Source organism: Neovison vison, chromosome 13, assembly GCF_020171115.1.
Source record: "Neovison vison isolate M4711 chromosome 13, ASM_NN_V1, whole genome shotgun sequence".
Classification (NCBI taxonomy): domain Eukaryota; kingdom Metazoa; phylum Chordata; class Mammalia; order Carnivora; family Mustelidae; genus Neogale; species Neogale vison.
The window spans coordinates 108799225-108820007 of record NC_058103.1 but is presented as its reverse complement, the minus strand read 5'-3'; the positions used below and the strand labels follow the sequence as shown (position 1 = coordinate 108820007).

General features: G+C 36.7%; 1 protein-coding gene across 7 annotated transcripts in view; it reads left to right on the top strand.

Moving 5' to 3' along the window:
- Positions 1–20783, top strand: part of TCF12 (transcription factor 12) — a 389433-nt gene that overhangs the window by 338518 nt on the left and 30132 nt on the right. For all 7 annotated transcript variants that reach the window (XM_044231896.1, XM_044231897.1, XM_044231898.1 and 4 more), the window contains 6 exons: positions 1820–1925; positions 2955–3094; positions 3363–3507; positions 3830–3894; positions 13106–13184; positions 20463–20536. In XM_044231896.1, coding sequence (XP_044087831.1) covers positions 1820–1925; positions 2955–3094; positions 3363–3507; positions 3830–3894; positions 13106–13184; positions 20463–20536 — 609 coding nt within the window. The remainder of the gene's footprint in view (positions 1–1819; positions 1926–2954; positions 3095–3362; positions 3508–3829; positions 3895–13105; positions 13185–20462; positions 20537–20783) is intronic.

The following is a 20783-nucleotide window of genomic DNA, read 5'->3' as shown; positions in this document are numbered from 1 at the left end:
GTGCTGAGCATTGTATATGTTATCTCATCTGATTTTTCCATCAACCCCCTGATGCAAGTACTGTTAGCACCATCTTAGCAATGAGGAAATTGAGTCTTGGAAGCTTGGGTAATTTGTCAAGAGTCTCCATAGTTAGTTAATGCCTCAGAGGAAGAATAAATGAATATAAATAATAGTTCATGTAAAATAAAATTTTGGCTCGCATTTTAATCTCAGTGTATGCTTCCTCAACTTTTTTATTAGTGCATAGATAGATGTGCTTAAGAGAAAATACCAGACTATGTGGAAGGACATAAAGTAAATGTCTTCCTTCCCAAATCAAAGTCCAGAGGTGCAACTGTGCACTAAGTTTCTTATGTATAATTCCAGAAATTTTCTATGCTTATGATTTTTTACGCATGCTCCCATAACTTTAACAAGGTAACTACTTTCTTCCACTTAAGTGAATACTTAGGATGTGTGTTTTAGACTGACATTTATTAGATGTAACCTTATCTAACTAAACAAAAGAAACAGGTTTCCTACACTGTTCACAATAGGATACCTCTCCATTCTTTTGGCTCTTGGTTTACTTTTGCTTTTAGAGAGTGTGCATTACCTTAATTGTTGTTTATTTGTTTTCCTTCTTGATTTTAGTAATCATCATGAGAATGGCCTTATTATGCTTTGATTATTAAGGTTATTTAGATGCCCATTTAGTTCTGTAGGGAAGTGGCAATGATGGCCATTTGCCAATTCAAAATGTTCATAGTTTGCTTATCTGAAGCAAGGGTTACCAAAGGAAATTAATACTCCTCTGACAAATTGAGTTTTCTTTCTTTTTTTGAAGATTTTATTTATTTTAGAGAGAGAGCTCGCATTCACATGAGTAGGGATAGGGAGAGAGCAAGGAGAGAGAGAATCTCAAGCAAACTTTGCACTGATTGCAGAGCTGGTGCTGGGCTTAGTCCCATGATCCTGAGATCATGACCTGAGTGAAACCAGGAGTCAGACCTTCAACTGACTGAGCCACCCAGGCACCCCTAAATAAGATTTTTCTTAAAGCTATGCCAGACTTAAAAGTTTACTTGAAATTAAAATCCGTCAGGAGAATTTTGTTTTAATTTTGCTAATCCTACTAAGTTAAGCAAGTTTCTGAAAACTTGCCGTGTGCCTTTTGTGGTTATCCTTTAATAATAACGAAGTATAGTAACCTTTAATCTAACTCATTTTGATTTTGATAAAACTTGAAACAGTAAAAAGAATGAATTTTATGAACCTAAAATTTATTTCATCCTGTATTCAAAAGACACTTGTTTCCACCACCACATTTTGAATGATGAGCTTATATAGATTTTGGGGTTTTTTGGTGGTTTTTTTTGAGATTTTATTTATTTAACAGACAGATTACAAGTAGGCAGAGAGGCAGTCAGAGAGAGGAGGAAGCAGGCTCCCTGCTGAGCAGAGTACCCGATGTGGGGCTCGATTCCAGGACCCTGGGATCATGACCTGAGCCAAAGGCAGAGGCTTTAACCCACTGAGCCACCCAGGAGCCCTAGATTTTTGTTTTGTAAACAAAGTAAACCTTTATGACTTTATTCAACCACTTGGTATAATTATCACACAAAAATGCGTTATGGAGATATTTGGAGTAGTATTTTTCTCTAGGTTATTATATATAATGGATTTAGTTTCTTTGGATTTGTGGCAGCCCTTTATAGATATTAGTTAGGTCTTTTTAGGTCCTTTATGAAGCTTTATGAAATACAACACTCATTTTTCATAAGTGATAAATATGATTGTCATTTACATTTTAATTAAATTTTCTGTTTGATTTAAGGTATATGCACCATCCCCAAATTCAGATGATTTCAACCGTGAATCTCCTAGTTATCCATCTCCCAAGCCACCAACCAGTATGTTTGCTAGCACTTTCTTTATGCAAGGTAAGTACTGCCAAATAGTTGTCAATCCTACAGCAGTTATCTGTTGTATATTAGCTAATATTTAAGATTGTGTGGAAAGAGAATACCTACAAAGGAGTTCAGTTGTTATTTATCTAGGTATTTTTGGCTTAAGTAAATTAAAATTTGGGTTTAAAATTTCTAAAGATGTTTTTGCTGATAGCACTGTAGTTGGACTATCCAGCAAACCATTGGAGTGTCGCATCTAGTATTGGTCAAACTTATAAAGGACTTCAGTTAAGAAAAATGAGTAGATCTACTCTTTCTCATTTTAGAATTTAAATGAATGAAAGATATTAACAATTCTAGTTTCTTATTTAAATTACAGACTCTTAGCACCCCTACAATGATCAATATAAAGAGTGAATATCAAAGAACAGAATAAGACTTGTTAAGAGAAAAAAGTATTGCATTTCCTTTAATTCATTCTAGCAAATCATTTTTATTTGGTCTCGCAGTTTTGGACTATGGGAAGCATATACTATGGGCGCAGTAAATCACTGCATAAACGCTTCCTTGTCTTTACACTGATGAGTGAAGTCATTGCTAACACATTTCATTTGAAGGCTGTCTATAATATAGTCATTATCAATTAACGTATGTTTACTCTTAGAGAAACTTCTTTATTCCACAGTTTCAGAATGTTTAATATAATGTATATTGCTTGTTACAAAGAATTTTTTGTATATTGATGATTATACCATTTAACCAAAATTAAATCCAACCCATCCCCAAATTTGAGATTTTTATTATCTTCTTTGATATGAATTTAAATCTTCCTAGGATTTCTATAACAACATGCCTACTACAGTTTAGATTAGTTTTTTCCCCCTCTAACTATAAAGCTTTGTTCCCTCTTTTTAAATAGTAATTGATGGAAGAAAACTAGATAGAAGACTGGGTTGGAAAGGGTTGGGGAAAGGTATCTGGAGGATATCCTTTTGAGGTCTTACAGCATCATCAAAATAAATTTTAGCTAAGGAAAACTTTTTATTTCTCTTTTAATCTTAGATGGGACCCACAATTCTTCTGACCTTTGGAGTTCATCAAATGGGATGAGCCAGCCTGGTTTTGGTGGAATTCTGGGGACCTCCACTTCCCACATGTCTCAATCCAGTAGTTACGGCAGCCTTCATTCACATGACCGCTTGGTAGGCTATAACACACAACTAGGGTGCAAAAACACCCTGTCCTCACTCGAGTTTCTCTTTGGATTATAAGTGTAAGATTTGATTCTGCCAAAACTAGTGACATTTGAAATACTTCTAGGCTCACTGCATTTAGCATGCCTTTTTAAAAGTAAATGACAAAAGTAGAACAAATGTTCTTTTTGACTTGTTATAGTAGTTGTCCAGTTATATGTGCATATTATTTAGAAAATGTATTTAATAGATCATGTCTCTTTCCCCATTTCTCTAGAGCTATCCTCCGCACTCAGTTTCACCAACAGACATAAACACGAGTCTCCCACCGATGTCTAGCTTCCATCGTGGCAGTACTAGCAGTTCGCCTTATGTTGCTGCCTCACACACTCCTCCCATCAATGGATCAGATAGCATTCTAGGTGAGCTTTTTGGGGGTTGGCAGAACTCCCTAAAAACCTACTTTGGGGATTTTCAGTGAACCCCCATCCTTCAATATATTTTTTTAGTATTGGGTTTTAAAATGAAAGAAAGGAAGGAAAACTTTTTAATTTTCGTTAATGTAGAAGCTGGTACCGAACCCATCTTTAACTTATTAAGTGTAACACATACACAATATTTGCTGCAATGGGTGAGATAATGGTAGAGAACACCCTTGAAATCATGGCAGAATGTTTAAAAAAAAAAAAAAAGGCATCCCTGCCTGTTAAAATTCTTTATTTGTTTTCTATCTGAAATATTCAGGAACCAGAGGGACGGCTGCTGGAAGCTCACAGACAGGTGATGCACTTGGAAAGGCTTTGGCATCTGTGAGTATTGATTTTACCTATTCTGCTGAATGAGCTTTACACTGCTAAACGCAGTGGTACTATTTTGTGGACAGTACGTGTCATAGTTAGAAGGTATAGTTACAAAACAATCAACTTCATATCTCCATTAGAACTATTCTCCGTGTATTAATTCGTGCTGCCCTTAAAATAACTCAGGAGAACACCTTCCCACCCCATTCTCACAAGATCTGTCCTTCTAATTTCTGTTTAAAAATGTCTTTGATTTGATGGAATAGACAGATAGAAAGAAGAGAAATTGGGGAGTTTTTAGATCTAAAGCCAAAATTACTGAGATTAATTGTTAAATTTATTTATTAGTTTTAAATACATACTTAGTTGCCCACTTAACGTAAGTCAGATGGAACCAAGAAAGACAATTCAGTTATTCTTCTGGCCCACAGAAGAAAGTGCATTCATAAGAAATTTTTCTTAGGCAGAAAGTATTTTACGTATTTTTTAAAAGGAAAAATAATTATCTAAACTGATTCATTCAAGAAATAGGAGAGTCTTCCCCAAAAAAGCCAGATTTATTGAAGAACTCATGCTAACATGAGTAAAACTGATTTGAAGGAATCCCATAGTATTTTCTTGAGCAGCTAATTTATATCACCTCAGGATATTAATGACAAAGCAATGATTGTTTTAGTAGCTGATCCTTAAAACATTAAAAATGAAATCCCTTCTTTCAGAATTCTTTTGGGAGAGCATTTACCAGTAATTCACAGACTCCAAATCTAATTGTTTAAAAGAGGCACTTCTGCTTTGTACTGTCTGAATTTTCTCCTTAGTCTTTTTCTTTTCTTTTCCCTTTGAGTGGTATGCCTCTCAGAATTCCCACAGAGTTGTCTTACATTTTCTATGAAGTGCAGTTAACTCTATCAGACACATTTAGGGCTGTTCCTGAGGAACGCAGACCACTTACAGAGGAAGCACCCATTGAACATTTAAGGAGATAAACGTCTTTGTATAAAGTTTCTGTAAATAAACCTTCTTCTGCATCCCAGTACAAGTTTCTTGAGAAATAAAAGCAAAGGCAAACTCATCTACCACATAGTGGAACACCCCACAAAAAAATAGAGCTCAGTAAATGTTTGTTGAATACAGTCTTGCATCATATGACAAAAATAGCAAAGATAAGAACAAAGCCCACAAAAATATCAGCTATAATTTGAATGTTTAGTAGGTACTGGGTATTATACTAAGCATTTATGTGCTTTGTTTTATTTAATCCTCAAGAAAACCCTGTAAGGTTGGCATTATTATCCTCACATTACAGATGAGGAACTAAAGTTTCAAAGGTTAAGTAACTTCAGCTCAGAAAGATTAAGTAGTTTGTCCTAGGGATCACCAAGCTAGGAAGGGTAAAGCCCACATATATATCCAGGTAAGAACCTGGATCCAACTACCTTCACTACTGTTTCTCCAGGAAGAGAATTGCTACAGTGACTGCGGTTTCACAGCATGTTGAGGATTAAAGGAAGTGGTCCTACTTTTTCTGGACTTACTCCCACCTGATAAAAACTACCTGCTTAGAAATAAAATTATTCTTGAATATTAAATCTGAGTGCCTCCTAGGAATTTGATTGGCTTGCCATATTTTCTGTTGATTCTGAAAGAATCCAGTAGCAGATATTTCACATGCAGGAGGACAAAGAATGTTGAAAAAGTACAGACTGCATTTTGGGAGCTTTTTTCTCAAAGGTCTTCTGTTGATTTTACGCAAGGAAACTTCTATAAAGGAAACCTTGGCAGGTAGGCAGGCAAGAATTTGTGATGTTCTTGGTGATTGTCCTTCAAGCTCTTTTTCAGTTACCCTTTCTTGTAGTTGACTGTTTTCCCATTTATGACCAGCATACTAGCGAAACCAGTTGGCATTAGGGGAAAAAGAATCCAAATTCTCCATGAGTGGAAGCCAGGGAAGAATGTTTAATCTAGTTAGTGGGTGGGCTTTGGTTGTCATGGAAACTCAGCTCTGTCATCCTATGTTGTTACTAGGCAGGAGCAGCCAGGTCATTCCATAAATCATTTCTGTCGTAGCTGACGGTGATGCATTCCATCTGCTCCATCACTGCATGCCGTAGTGTACACACTTGAAATCCCTTCCTTCAACCCATCTGCTGCCCCCTCCCCACAAACACCTCCCCAAAACACATTCTTTCTCTAACTTGCATTACAGACTCACATTCACTTTAGTGCTCACAGAATGTACTGAAAAACAAAAACATTACATGGGGAGTAGGAAGGATTAGAAGAGATGAGGAGAAGGAATTTTCTGAGGATTACATTTGAGAGTCTAACATGCATATCAGAGTTTTATGTTAGGTATTACAGATCTTTGGAAATGGTGAGCATGGGTATTTTGAAATTTTAAGTTCTTTAGAATATGACATTTTTAATATAGCGTCTAGTTTTAGATGGAGAAACCACTATGCTATTGTCATTAGAAGTCATTTCTAGCTCCCCAGTCGTCTGATACATGTCTTAGAAGGTCTTTCATGTGTGAAACATCACAGGGTACAACCTTTGTTCTTTAGTTTAGGTATTAAAGAGCACACAGAATACTGTGATTAAACATGTAAGGCCAGATAATGCATTTGCAAAGGTTCCTTTATTTTAGGTTTAAGCCGGGATAATTGTGGTCTTAATCTCAGGATAGCTAGAAAGAGAATTGTACATGAAAGTATTTACACAAAGTTCCCAAAGCCCTGTGGATTATGCATTAGTTTAGATAATAAACTAGGGCAGATAGAAGGAAAGGAAAATCTGGGTATTCGTGCCATTTCTAATGTGTTTCCCTGAACATTTGCCAGACAATAACCCTTTAAGATTGTGCCCATGGAGAGTTATATAGAGGAAGAAACATCTGGTTTATTTCAATGCCTAATACCATATCAAAACACTTGGTCTTTAATTTAGAGGAGATCAAACAAGAGGACTGTTTAACTTTGTTGATTATATCAGACTTCTTTGTGATAATTTATGTTTTGATTTCTACCTCCGAGCAAAGGAGGGAGGGAGGGAGAGAGAGAGAGAGAGAGAGAGAGTGTGTGTGTATGTATGTGTGTGTGTGTGTTTTAATCTGGATAGTTAAATGGTCAGTAGTCTCTAACAAAAGAAAAGAAAATTCAGGGAAGTTGACGTTTAAAAGTAATTCATGAAATAAGTTTCTTTGTTCCTTAGACTCAATAACATTAGCATAATAAAGATTAACTGAAATGTGCACTGTAGTGTTTAAAAAATTGGGCTCACAGTTCCAAGGTTGGGCTTGGGAGCCCTTCATTGTTTCTTTTTTGTCTGAGGCCCTTTTCATTAGCTTCTGGCTTATTGGCACCCTGCTGATTGGAATGGACCATGACTGATAGGAGGAGGAGCCTCATTTGTTGCAGTAAAATGAGGCATATTACCGTTTAAGCCTGGCAGAAGGTATTGGGAGTTATTCATCATTGGTCATTTAACAGTATGAGGACCATGGACTGCATGCAGAATGAGTTCTTACTTTGTGTTTATGCTTTACATTTTAAATCACTCCCATCCCCATTTTTTAAGTGACTGACTTTTTTCTTTTTTCTTTTTTTTTTTTCTTTGAAACGTCAGTGTAGGCGTTCCTTAAGGTCAGAAAGTACAAGAAGTAATGAAATCCTGTTTTAGAATGCTCTTTGTCAAATAAAGTCCAATTTTAGGATTTCTTAAAGTAACAACAATTTCTGTAGAATAAGTTTAATTTGTATGTGGTTTAGTGATAGAGTAAACATACAGAGGTGAAGTTTAATGAAATGATCTGTGATCTAAAAAGCTGTATTACCCTGTTTTTTTAATGTTGTTTTGCTCCTCCTCTTCCCACATTCCCATTCTTCTTTTAAAGATTTTATTGTCAGAAAGAGTGCACAAGTGGGGGTTGGGGGGTAGCAGCAGGCAGAGGGAGAAGTAGGCTTCCACTGAACAAGGAACCTGATTTGGGACTTGATCATGTCCTGAGCTGAAGGAAGATGATGCTTAACTGACTTAGCCACCCAGACATCCCCCACATACCCATTCTTTTTATTTTTTTAATTTTTTTTGAAGATTTTATTTATTTACTTGACAGAGAGAAACACAGTGAGAGAGGGAACAGAAGCAGGGGGAGTGGGAGAGGGAGCAGCAAGCTTCCTGCTGAGTAGGCAGCCCCATGCAGGGCTCGATCCCAGGACCCCAGAATCATGACCTGAGCTGAAGGCAGAAGTTTTAATGACTGAGCCACCCAGGCGCCCCAGTACCCATTCTTTCTATGAAAATAGAAGGGGCAAGAAAAAGTCCTGTAATTTGTCAGGCTCTCTGTCAGTTCAGGAAAGATATTAATAACAATTCTGCCTGTCATCACTTTAATTTAGGGCAAAGGAGAACTAGACAGTGTGATGGGTGAATGGAGGAAAATGCCTTTTATTATACAAACGGAGAAACTGTTTTTGAAAAAACACCAAAATTATATATTTTTATACTTGATACATTTTATATTTGATACATGTTTTTACAGTGATTTTTTTAAAAGCCCTCATTCGATTATCTTAATAGTCTATACTCATGCCTGCCTACGAGTGTCACATGGACAGCTTAATACATGAACACTAATTGTCAAAAATATTCGTGGAACCTCACCATAACATTTTTCTCAAAGCTTATACCATAAAACTGCTTTGTAAGTGAATTCACCTTTATGGGATCTCTTAACCTCCTTTGGTATTTCTGTTACTGAACCCCATTGCGTAAATACTAAGAAATACACATTTACTGAGTCTTGCCTTTTATCAAAAAGTACCTGTAGCAGATTTCAAGTACAGTTTAGTTACTCCAGGTTTTTTTTTAAATAAACTGTTCAACACCTACTTGTATAAGACAGTGATAGGGAATGATGGATTCAATGTAGAACATTATAAGGTCTCTGCCTTCAAAGAGTTTACAATCAAGGAGAGAAGATAGGACAGGTATATAAAAAATGATCGTGTAGAACATACTGTGAAGTAAAAGACCCAAGAAAAGTGTAATTATTCTAAGAGTATAAAGGAGGTGAAGATGAGTGTAAATGGGGAGGTGACATTTGAGCTGTTGTATCATGTGGTATAGAATTCCATCAGGGAGGGGCGCCTGGGTGGCTCAGTGGGTTAAGCCGCTGCCTTCAGCTCAGGTCATGATCTCAGGGTCCTGGGATCGAGGCCCGCATCGGGCTCTCTGCTCAGCAGGGAGCCTGCTTCCCCCCCCCCCGCTTGCCTCTCTGCCTACTTGTGATCTCTCTCTCTCTCTATCAAATAAATAAAATCTTTTTTAAAAAAAAAAGAATTCCATCAGGAAGAAATTTTTTTAAAAACAGGAATTTTGAAAGGACGAGCTATGTTCAGAAAATGAAAAAAAAATACATCTTTTGTTTAGATTATAGGGTACATAATGTTTATAATTAGGTTATAAGGTAGAAAGATATTTTGTGTCCAGATTATGGAAGACATCAAATGTCATTCTCTTCTATTTAGTAGGCAACAGGAAGTACTTCATGGGATTTGACTGTTGAGAACTGGTTGGGGACAGTAGCTCAGGCAATTATATATGGGGTAAAAGGAGCAGGGAATAACTAGAAATATAAAGGCTTAAATGATCCATTCATAAGTTCTACTAAAGGTTTAAAGTAGTGTCAGAGCGGTGAGAAAGATGTGTTCCTATTCCAGAAACACAGAGAACTGCAGGTATTAGAGTCTGTGGTGGGAAGACTAGAGGGAGGGTAGTAGGGGCGGGGGGAGAGAGAGTGGATTTGGTAACCATGAGAATGCTGGTCCTGAAGTAGAGGAAACAGAGGAGTAGAGATGGGAAGGACAGGAAGCTTGGGGCAGTGATGCAAAGTTTGGCTTCGCATATAGAGCTTGAGGTGAAGCCATATGCCCAGTTGGAGAGGTCCAGCAACCAGTATGCACATAGAAATGTCAACTTAGTAGTCATTCATAGAGTTTTCATAGTTGATACTTTCAGAAATGATATTACTAAGGGATAAAACACAGGTAGATAGAAAAGAAAACTGAGACTAGAGCTCTGAGGGAAACCTACATTAAAAAACTGGAAGGGTGAAAGAGAAATGGAGCCTAAGTATTATATACAGTGATTTAAAAGAAATACTCAAACAGTAACTTCTCACAAGGATAATTATCATTCTTTCAACAAGTATATATTTACCATCACTGTTGTATAATCTGAATACTGCAATTCTTGTATACTTCAGATTTTGTCTGAATAAGACAAAGTCCTAGCTCTTCTGGAGCATACATTCTATTGGTAGAAAAGGTAAGAGACAGATAATAAAACAAGTGAACAAGTTTCTACAGTTAAGGATCAAAGTAAACATTATGAAGAAACACAACGAAACCAGGAGGGTATGACAGAAGCAGCACTGTTTCTCCAGGCCTTTCATGCTGTTGATCTTTACAGCAAGTTGGTCTACTTGATGCTGAAGTTTTGCGTGAAACTGAAACTTTTCTCACTGTTCATCTACCCACTCTCCATGTATCAACTCTTCCCTCTATTACCAGTATTATAGTTAAAACATGTTTCATCAGAGTTGGCATCAGGGGGTGCCTTGGTGGCTCAGTCGGTTAAACTGTCTGCCTTCAGCTCAGGTCATGATCTCAGAGTCCTGGGACTGAGTCCCGCATCAGGCTCCCTGCACAGTGGGAGCCATCTTCTTCTTCTCCCACTCCGCCTGCTTATGTTCCCTCTCTCACTCTGTCTCTGTCAAAAATAAATAAAATCTTAAAAAAAAAAAATCAGTTATTCCTAAAAATGTGACCTTTAGCTAATTTTCACATGTGCATCCTGATTTTTTTCCAAGGTAACAACTGTAAGATCAACAGTATTGATCTTAATAATACTACCTTCCCTGTTACTAAGTCCTTCCATAACATTTTTCGAAGTCTCGATACTTTTGCCTTCCCAAAATGGCTTTTTAACTTGAATATACAACTTCTAGATCTGGCTGTTTGGAGAGAGTTCGTGATTAAAGGCATTTACAGTTAGAATTTAGTAACATTATACAAATTAGTGTATTTTCTTTGAGGTAGGTATATCCATTTGCAGTAGAAGGAAAATGGGCTTTTTGGCTGCTTGCAATTCACTTAGTGCTTTCTTCTTTTTAAAAAATAAAAGCTGTTATGTTTAATGATCATGACTTGTTGAATTTTGTTTCTCATGAGCCTGTCCCAGTATCTGGCTTTTTCAGCATATTATGCTGTCTTTAAAACCAATGCTGAGACCCTCTTGTTTGCCATAATTTGGGCCTCTTTAAATTCATTAGAGCTCTAAGCTTATACAGAACAAGGGTATTTCTGTTAGAGGACTCCTTTCATCCACAAGAAGTTTTCCTTTTTAAAAATGTTTGACCACAGTTCATCCACATAAGTTGATTTGTTTGCCTGAGTTAAGTGCTAAGATGTGAAGATGGTTTATTATGCTTGTTATAGAATAGAAATAGAATTTCCTAGGGAAAACTTCCTAGGAACCCTTAGTACTTGGAGATTTTAAAAATATTTAATGGTTAATTAAGTAAACTTGTCCCTATTCTCTGTCACTGTTTTTTTTAGCAATATAAAATAAATACAAAATACCGCAACAAAACTTTTAGCCAAAATACCAAAATTTATGCATCCAGATGTTATATTCTTTAAAGTGGATCCCAGGGGCACCTGGGTGGCTCAGTGGTTTAAAAGCCTCTGCCTTCGGTTCAGGTCATGATCCCAGGGTCCTGGGATCGAGCCCCGCATCAGGCTCTCTGCTCAGCGGAGAGCCTGCTTCCTCCTCTTGCACTCTCTCTCTGCCTGCCTCTCTGTCAAATAAATAAATAAAATCTTAAAAAAAAAATAAAGTGTATCCCATTAGGGATGCCTGGATGGTTCACTGGATTAAGCATCCAACTCTTGATTTCAGTTCAGATCATGATCTCAGGGTGGTGAAATCAAGCCCACATCGATACCACATGGGGCTCTGTGCTGGGCATGGAGTCTGCTTAAGATTCTCTCTCTCCGGGGGGTGGGGCTATGGACATTGGGGAGGGTATGTGCTTTAGTGAGTGCTGTGAAGTGTGTAAACCTGGCGATTCACAGACCTGTACCCCTGGGGATAAAAATATATGTTTATAAAAAATTAAAAATAAAAAAAAAAAAGATTCTCTCTCTCCATCTGCCCCCCAGCCCCATTCCTGTACCTGCATGCTTTCTCTCAGTGAATGAATAAAGTGGACCTCTTAGGTGGTGGAATCCACAAATCATTTTGGGAACGTTTTCTGAAGGACTTTAGGGTTTCTTCCACTTTGCTCAGGAGTGACAAAATACCCTTTGGTAGCAAGTTGATTTTATATGATACATCATTTAAAGCTAAATTTGGCAAAAATGTAGTTGATCAAACTGAGAACTTATTAAATGAGAAAGAAAGAATATCTGTTCTAAAAAATTACTTTCTTTGGCTTTTAAAACTGTTTTTAAAGACTGTTGTCAAAAGATAGTAGTTTCCTGAGATAATTATTTTTAATGAATACCATTTATTTGGATGATATATTTAAGAAAGATTGTTGTTGTTTTTAAAGGTTTTATTTATTTATTTGACACATAGAGCACACAGCAGGGGAGCAGCAGAGAGAGAGGGAGAAGCAGGCTCTCCACTGATCAGGGAGCCTGGATTTGGGGCTGGATCATAGGGCCTTGGGATCATGACCTGAGCTGAAGGCAGATGCTTAACCTTAGAACTGAGCTACCCAGGCATCCCAAGAAAAATTGTTTATTAGATGTGTTAACTCTATAGTCACTTCTCTTTTTTGTTCTAACAGAAACCTAAATAATTTTCAGTTGGGATAATAAATAGATATAATCTGTTTTATTCCTCTCATTATTATATGCAATACTTTTTTTTAAGTAGTCTCGTGTCCACTGTGGGGCTCAAACTCATGAGAGTCACACACTCTACTGATTGAGCCAGCTAGGTGCCCCTAGAATATAGAAGATCTCTTTTAATCCTAGTTTTAAAACCGTGTATAGCTTCAGGTAATGGATAGTACTAAATTGATGAAACCAGTTTTTCACTCTGAGTTTTAGGGGTGGCAACTTAGATTATAAGAATAACTCCATGCAAATTGATTTCCATTTTTGTTGTTATCACATATTGATACATGTATGTTTTGTTTTCTGGTTAGATTTATTCTCCTGACCATACCAGCAGTAGTTTTCCATCAAATCCATCAACACCAGTTGGATCACCGTCACCTCTCACAGGTAGGCTTCTGTTTTAACTACTGACTTGTGTATGGGGCTGCTTTGAAATATTAGAAATTTGTTTATTTTCCAATAAAATCTAGTAAAAATTTATGAAAAATTTTCTGAATTTTGAGAAAATACGTAAACAGAGTCTTGTTCATTTTGAATAATGAAATATTTGCTAGTTTAATTCTTTTCTGATTCTTAATTTGGTATAATTTCTAAGAATAATTGTTATAACAGGGTAAAAAGGCTGACAATTGGGATGAAAGCAAAATAGAGAAGGAGATAAATCAAAATTTTTGGTAAGGTGACATAGGAAGTAAACAGAATTACCCTATTTAGAAGTACATGTAACTTCTTTCTTGTTCTCTGCCTTTTCCTTGTACCATGCATAAGACTCAGAAATGAATAAGTTTCTACTAGTTTGTCTTTATTTTCAGATTCACTAAGTTATTCATAATAATGTAGCCTTTTGCTAAGGAAAAGAAGTGTCTATAAATGTGGATGAATATTGTTAGTAGAGTTAGATAAGCAGTTCAGATTTGTTTTCCGTTTTTTTTCCACATTTGCTCTAACAAGTTCCAGTTACTATCCTACAGTATGAACTTGTTGAGGTACAGTTGTTACTATTGTAAATGGGAATTTTTAGATACTAGGAATAAATAAAATTATAAGAAAAGGTTTAATATTTATTAAGCTATAATTTTAAAACTTGTCATGTATTTTTCTGAGCAGTGTTTGAGAAAAAAACATGCTGAAGAGGACATGCATTAGTTCTGAGGAAAAGACATTAGGCAACTGGGTAAAAATGGCCTTATTCCTCCACCAGTTGACCTCGGAATTGATTCTCTTTTTCTGATCAAGTCATTAATTAAGTCCATGGCTTTGTTGTTTTTGTTGTTAAACCTTTTTGCATTGTTGAAGGTTTCTGGTATATCAGGGCCCTTGCTATCACCTGTGCTTTGTGTATCAGCTTTGTGACTCTGCTGAGAAGCATTCCAGTGTGGAGATGATGAACTGCTGGCAGCTGCTCTCAGCTCTTAGTGGGTTCTGCCACTTTCTCAGACACCGTGGCTTCAGCTGTCTAGTAAAAGTTGAACAGCTGTTCCCCACATAGTCAGGACTATGAAAGACCCATTGACTTAAAGTTGTTATTTAACAGAGAGCTGAAATTACAGGAAGAATGATGTAACTTTAACCCTACTCACCCTTCTGGCACAGTTTTACTGAAATTATCAGTGTCATTTTTGCCACAGCCTATTCTCATCCGAGATGAGAATATCTGTCCTTAGTATGTGTTCCCACCTCCTCATCCCCTCTGCAAAAAGTAAGCTGTAAAAGTGTCCTTTGGTTTTAATTAATCCTGGGAGGAGGTCGGGCAGCAGAGTTCAGGGATTAAAAATGAGGGGACATCACTAAAATGGAGAATCAGGACTTAGACATTTTTCAAAAAAATCATGGTTCAAAGTAAAATCTCACATTTCCTCCTCCATCTTTATTTGGGGTTTAATAGGTAATATCCTTCTCCCCTCTTTAATTCAGTTGATAATTAAATATCTGTGGTCTGTTGAAGTGTGTAACAAAGGTACTGATAGGCTTCCTTCTCAATTCAGCAGTCATAATCGAAGAAAAATTCTTTCTTTCATATATTCCTACTGAAACAGTACATCAAAGACTGATTTTAAGTGTATCTCTCCCATCCCCTATATCTAGTATTTCCATCCTGCTACCACAGACATACATATACACACACCCTAAATTGACAGAAATGTAAAAGAGAGAAGGAGGAAGGAAAGCACAATGTGATAAATTACTCACAGCTGAAGGAAAAATGAAAAAGATGGAACAAACCAAAGCTTCTATTACAATATGTGGAAATTATTTGGTACCTTATATTGTAGTGGCCTGTTATCTAAAGTAAAAAATTCTACCCCACTGTGTGCTCTCTATGCTTGTCCTATTCTCTATGCCTGACCATCAGTCAGACTGGCCCAGGCCTTTGAGGATAGATAAACAGGCAAAGAGCTACATGGGCATCTTCTAAGGCAACCATCATTCTTATTTAAATTCCACTTATTTTCCTTAGGAAAATTTTAGGCCAAGAACATGTATATCTGCCTAGAGCATGTTTATGAGGAACTTCGGAGATGGTAATACTGTATCAGTCAGGATGCTTTAGGCTGAAAGGAAGAGCAACTCTTGTCTTGACTGGCTTTAATTAAATAATGAGAGGATTGCTTATCTTGTACAAGAAGAAGCCCATGGCAGGGCAGGTTCCTGGACCCTAGTATGTCAGAACTCCTGCTCTACTGCTTTGTAGGTCTTCCTCAGGCTGGTGGCAAGTTCAGTAGTTCAAGGTACCATATGTGGCCAAAACAGTGTTCAGTAGAAGAAAAAGATCATCTTTTCCTTGTATTTTAAGAATCTTTTTCAGCAGCTTCTTCAACAGATTGGCCCTCATGAGTCTTGGCCAGCATTGGGCCCCCAACACACCTGCTCTAAACAGAAATGGGACCACCGTGGTTATCTTAGACATTAGGATTTACCCCAAAAGCTAAGAATAGAGTTACTCTTTCACACCAGGAAAGGACAGATATCCCATCCGCCTTCTGAACAAAATTAGAGCTCTGGCAGCAAGGTAGAAGAGATGACTATGTCTATTACGGTTGCCATTTGGGAACCAACACAAGTATTTAAAAGGATATGTTTTATTTTATTTTCTCTTCTTTTCTTTTTTTTTTCTTTTTTTAAAGATTTTATTTATATATTTGACAGAGAGAGATCACAGGAGACAGAGAGGCAGGCAGAGAGAGAGAGAGAGAAGCAGGCTCCCTGCTGAGCAGAGAGCCCGATGTGGGACTCGATCCCAGGACCCTGAGATCATGACCTGAGCCAAAGGCAGCAGCTTAACCCACTGAGCCACCCAGGCGCCCCAAAAGGGTATATTTTCTAAGGGAACTTGGAAGGTAGACAAGCAAAACTTGTTTTGCTTTCTTTACCTCCTTCTAGAATATAAATAAATAAAGGTTTAATAATTGCCATGCTCAGTAGCAATCTTGAGAATATTTACAATGGAAATAAAGAGGAAGAAAAGATTCCTTAGTTTGGGCTAGTTTAATCAATGAGATATTTATTTTTATTATCTGTCAGTGTGCCTGATGTTAGGCATTTATCTGATGTCAGCATGTTTTCAGTTTAGCTGAGAAAGTAAACACATAAAAATACAGCCATCAGAATTCACTCTGAGCTCGAGTGGTCGGGATAAACTTCATGAAGAGATCAAGACTTTAAAAAGAGGAGGAAGATTCTAGGTCTAAAGAAAAGAGTGTAACAAAGATCTAGATGCGAGAAAGCGCCTGACTTCTTCATCCAGAGTCATGGACATGACTGATTATGAACTCTTCACATATGGAAGTATGAAGCACTCGGAAAGGTTGGCTGGAGCCAGATTATGGAATGCAAAGCACTCAGTGCTATATTAAGGATTATCCAACCTTTTCTAAGTATGAGGGCTCTCATGAAAGTTTGAGTTTAAGGTAAGATTACTAAGAGAAGCAAATAAAAAAAAAAAAAATAGAAAATGCATGATGAATGGTCTTTCAAGAATTTCTTCCAGCCATTCACTATGTTGGTATCTAGTCTCTAAAATTATTAACCAGTAAACTCTAAGTTCTACTCAGAATGAGAACAGATCAGAAACACTAGGTGGGTCTTAGATTTAGTGATCAAAGAAGCCTATCCACATTTTCTAGCCAGATAATTCCATTCTCCTATTCTAATCACCTAGCTACCTTGTTTTTTGGAAATGGTCACTAAATTCTAATAGCAGGTAAGTTTATTACAATCCTTCTTGAATAAGAACTAGCTCTTTGGGGTGATCGCTAAAAGGCGCAGGTAATTATAGAAATTGTTAACTACAGAAACAGTTGAAAGCTTGAGCTTATCTAGTAGAAGGAAAGGATAAGTCTCAAGTTAGTACATTTTTCTATACCAGATATCAGGTGACAGGGAAGGAAGGCAGGAAATAACCCTATCCTCTTCCATGTGTGTGTAATAATGCTACAGTTGATGATTACAGGCTAGAGAGAGAGAGAGAGATGCCAGCATCAGCTGTAGGATTGACTTCTACTGAACTAACTCTATCCATTCGTCCCCTTTGGGACAATAGCATGAATTTTTGAAAAGACAGCTGGGGTGCAAGGAGCTCCACCCATCAACTATAACTTGGCTTTTCTATGAAGTTCAAGCAGGTATCAGTGATTTAAGCATGTTACTCTATTTTAACCAATGTGTCACAGTGGGGCAGCCCAATCTATACTAAATGCAAAACAGTTTTGAGTGTATTTTTCCAGTTTAATGAATTACATTTTGGATATAGACCTTAGCATGGTTTCTTCATATCATTATTGAAAAATGATGAGTGTAGGTGATTTCTTACCTAAGTAACTCTTTGCACATCTCATTCCTCAACACTAAACCCGTTGAAGAACCACAAAAAATGCCTCTTTTGCCAAGCAGATACATGCTAATAATCCTGAGGTGTTTAAACATAAAACCTGTATTAATATCCCATACAGATTAAATAATTTGATGATTAGTATCCTGTTACAGGCCAATCACCCAAAGGGAAATGGGAAAGATGGAGCAAAATGTTTGAAAATAAAATATTGTAAACATCAAAAGAAACTACTTTCAAAGTAAAGTCTTTTTCAAAATGGATTATGATTAACCTCTTATTCACATAAAATTCATAATTCTACATCAGTGCTTGGAACACACTAATGGCTGCTGAATTCTACTTGTTATATAAATTATCCTGTTCCAATGTACAGCTTTAGATTGTCCATAATTTGTGTAGTTGAAATAGGATTATCTTTGTATGTCTCGCAGGAAACCTTTAATTGTCCTCAAAATATTGTGATATGCTTACAGGTTAAAAAACAAAAACAAAAAAACCTGTTAGCTGATGAAGTATATTAACACGTTTGTTTTTTTTTTTTTACAATATTAGTGTCTAAATTTTCTCTGTGTAATCACAACACTATGCATATAATTGTGAAATACAGTCAGGTTAAGAATCTATGTATCCAACTTTTCAACTTGCGAAATATATATGATTGATGGGAATACAATTACTAAGTTACTCAGCTAAAGTGAAGTATAATAGTTACAATAGTTATCATAAGTTTTCAGTGCTTCTTAAATGTAGCAAATAATCTGCAACAATAGGCTTGATGGAACATAGGTTAAAACTAAAGTTAGCTTTAGTGGCTCAGTGGTTGGGCCTCTGCCTTCAGCTCAGGTCATGATCTCAGGGTCCTGGAATCAAGCCCCACATCAGGTTCTCTGCTCAGCAGGGAGCCTGCTTCCCCCCCTCTCTCTCTGCCTGCCTCTCTACCTGCTTGTGATCTCTCTCTCTCTCTGTGTCAAATAAATAAATAAAATGTTTAAAAAAGAAAAAAAACTTCAGTTAGCAGTAAATGAGACAAATTAAGTAACCTTCAAGTTCTCCAGCTTCGGATTTCTAATACAACTAAGGTTGTCAGTGATGCTTTTATTAAGAACAAAAATAGGTATTTAAGTGAATGGTTTTTGTTATTTTCTATAAATAATTTATTTCCAAATGCAGAGTCATGAAAATAGTATTTTTGATCAATCGTGTTCTTTTTTTTTTTTTTTTAACTATTTGGCATGATCATTTAAACACTGCATTTTCCCCAACACCTGGATGAATTAACCCTTTCATTTTTTTAATAGTTTTTTTTCCTTTTTTTTTCTATTCTGAACTTCTTCTTTCTCTTTATGTTATTATTATATTGCTACCTTCTAAAGTTGAAGGGTAAACATTTAACAAATTTCATAATGACATTTTCCAAATTTGGTGTAAATTAAATCAGGAAAATGTTTAATAGATGATGCTAAATGTATTTGCAGACAATTTGAACTTTTGAACTTGGTGCATTTCTGCACAAGTTAGTAAGACATTTTAGAAAGCAGTTTGGCTCTGTGACTTGAGGATCATAAATATATTTATACCTTTTAACTCGGAAATGCTATTTATCCTTGGGGTGCCTAAGTGTCTAAATCAGTTAAGCATCTGACTTTTTTTAAGATTTTATTTATTTATTTGATACAGAGAGAGATCACAAGTAGGCAGAGAGGAAGGCAGAGGAGAAGGTGGAAGGGGAAGCAGGCCCCCTGCTGAGCAGAGAGCCAGATTCGGGCTCCATCACAGGAGACTGAAATCATGACCTGAGCCGAAGGCAGAGGCTTAATCCACTGAGCCACCCAGGCGCCCCTAAGTATCTGACTCCTGATTTCAGCTCAGATCTTGATCTCAGGGTCATGAGTTCAAGCTCCATGGTGGGCTCTAGTTTAAAAAAAAGAAAGAAAGAAAGAAAGAAATGCCATTTATCCTCAAGACATGTTCCCAAAAAGAAAATAACAGTATTTACCATTTACAGTATAGTAATACTTTTCGTGATAGCTAACTGAAAGCAGCCAAAACATCCAATAGTGAGGTAATAACGGTGGTTAAATAAATTATGATCTAGAAAATCAGGTGAATATTAACATAGTCATTAATAGCACTATCATAAAGATTATGTAAAGCCATGGGCGAGGAACAGAATTTTTTTTTTCAATTTATTTATTTGACAGACAGAGATCACAGATAGGCAGAGAGGCAGACAGAGAGAAAGGAGGAAGCAGGCTCTCCACTGAGCAGAGAGCCCGATGTGGGGCTCGATCCCAGGACCCTAGGATCATGACCTGAGCCAAAGGCAGAGGCTTTTAACCCACTGAGCCACCCAGGCACCCCCGAGGAATAGAATTTTAAATTACATATATTTTAAGCACATTTTCTCAAGATACTGTGTGCTAACGGATAAAGTCTGAAGATACGCAAACATAAAAGTAATTTGGGTTTTTTTTGTTTGTTTGATTTTGGTTTTTGAAGTATAGTTGACACACAATGTTACATTAATTTTAGGTGTACAACATAGTGATTCAACAACTCTATATATTGTGCTATGCTCACTGCAAGTGTCCATCTGTCACCATACAAAAGTATAGTTTTTTTCCAACTCCCTACATTGTTGTAGTAATAATGAAAAAAATGTTTTTAATGTATTGGGGTTATAAGTAGCCAATACTACATTGAAGGCTGAATAAAAATGCTTACATAAGTTTATATATAGTGACAGAACATTGTTACTGTTTCTTTCAGAACATTATCAAGATCTTTGAATTAACCAAAGTACCTATATGTGGTTTTGTGTTTTGTTTCAACAGGTACCAGTCAGTGGCCCAGACCTGGAGGTCAAGCTCCTTCATCCCCAAGCTATGAAAACTCACTCCACTCCCTGGTAAGAGCCTCTTAGGAATATATGGGTCACTTTTATCTGATAGTGTGGGTGCATTTTTTCAGTAAATCTTGAGTAACAATGAAAAAACAGTAGGATAGCATTACATACAAATTCTTTAGTAACAAATGGCCTGATGTAGTTTAACTGTATAAGATACATTGGGTGTGCCTTTTGCCATCTGTTCTTTGGGACCTCAGGCTTCTGGTCTCAGGACAGCTGGTATTAAAATAGAGTTACAGGATTTTTG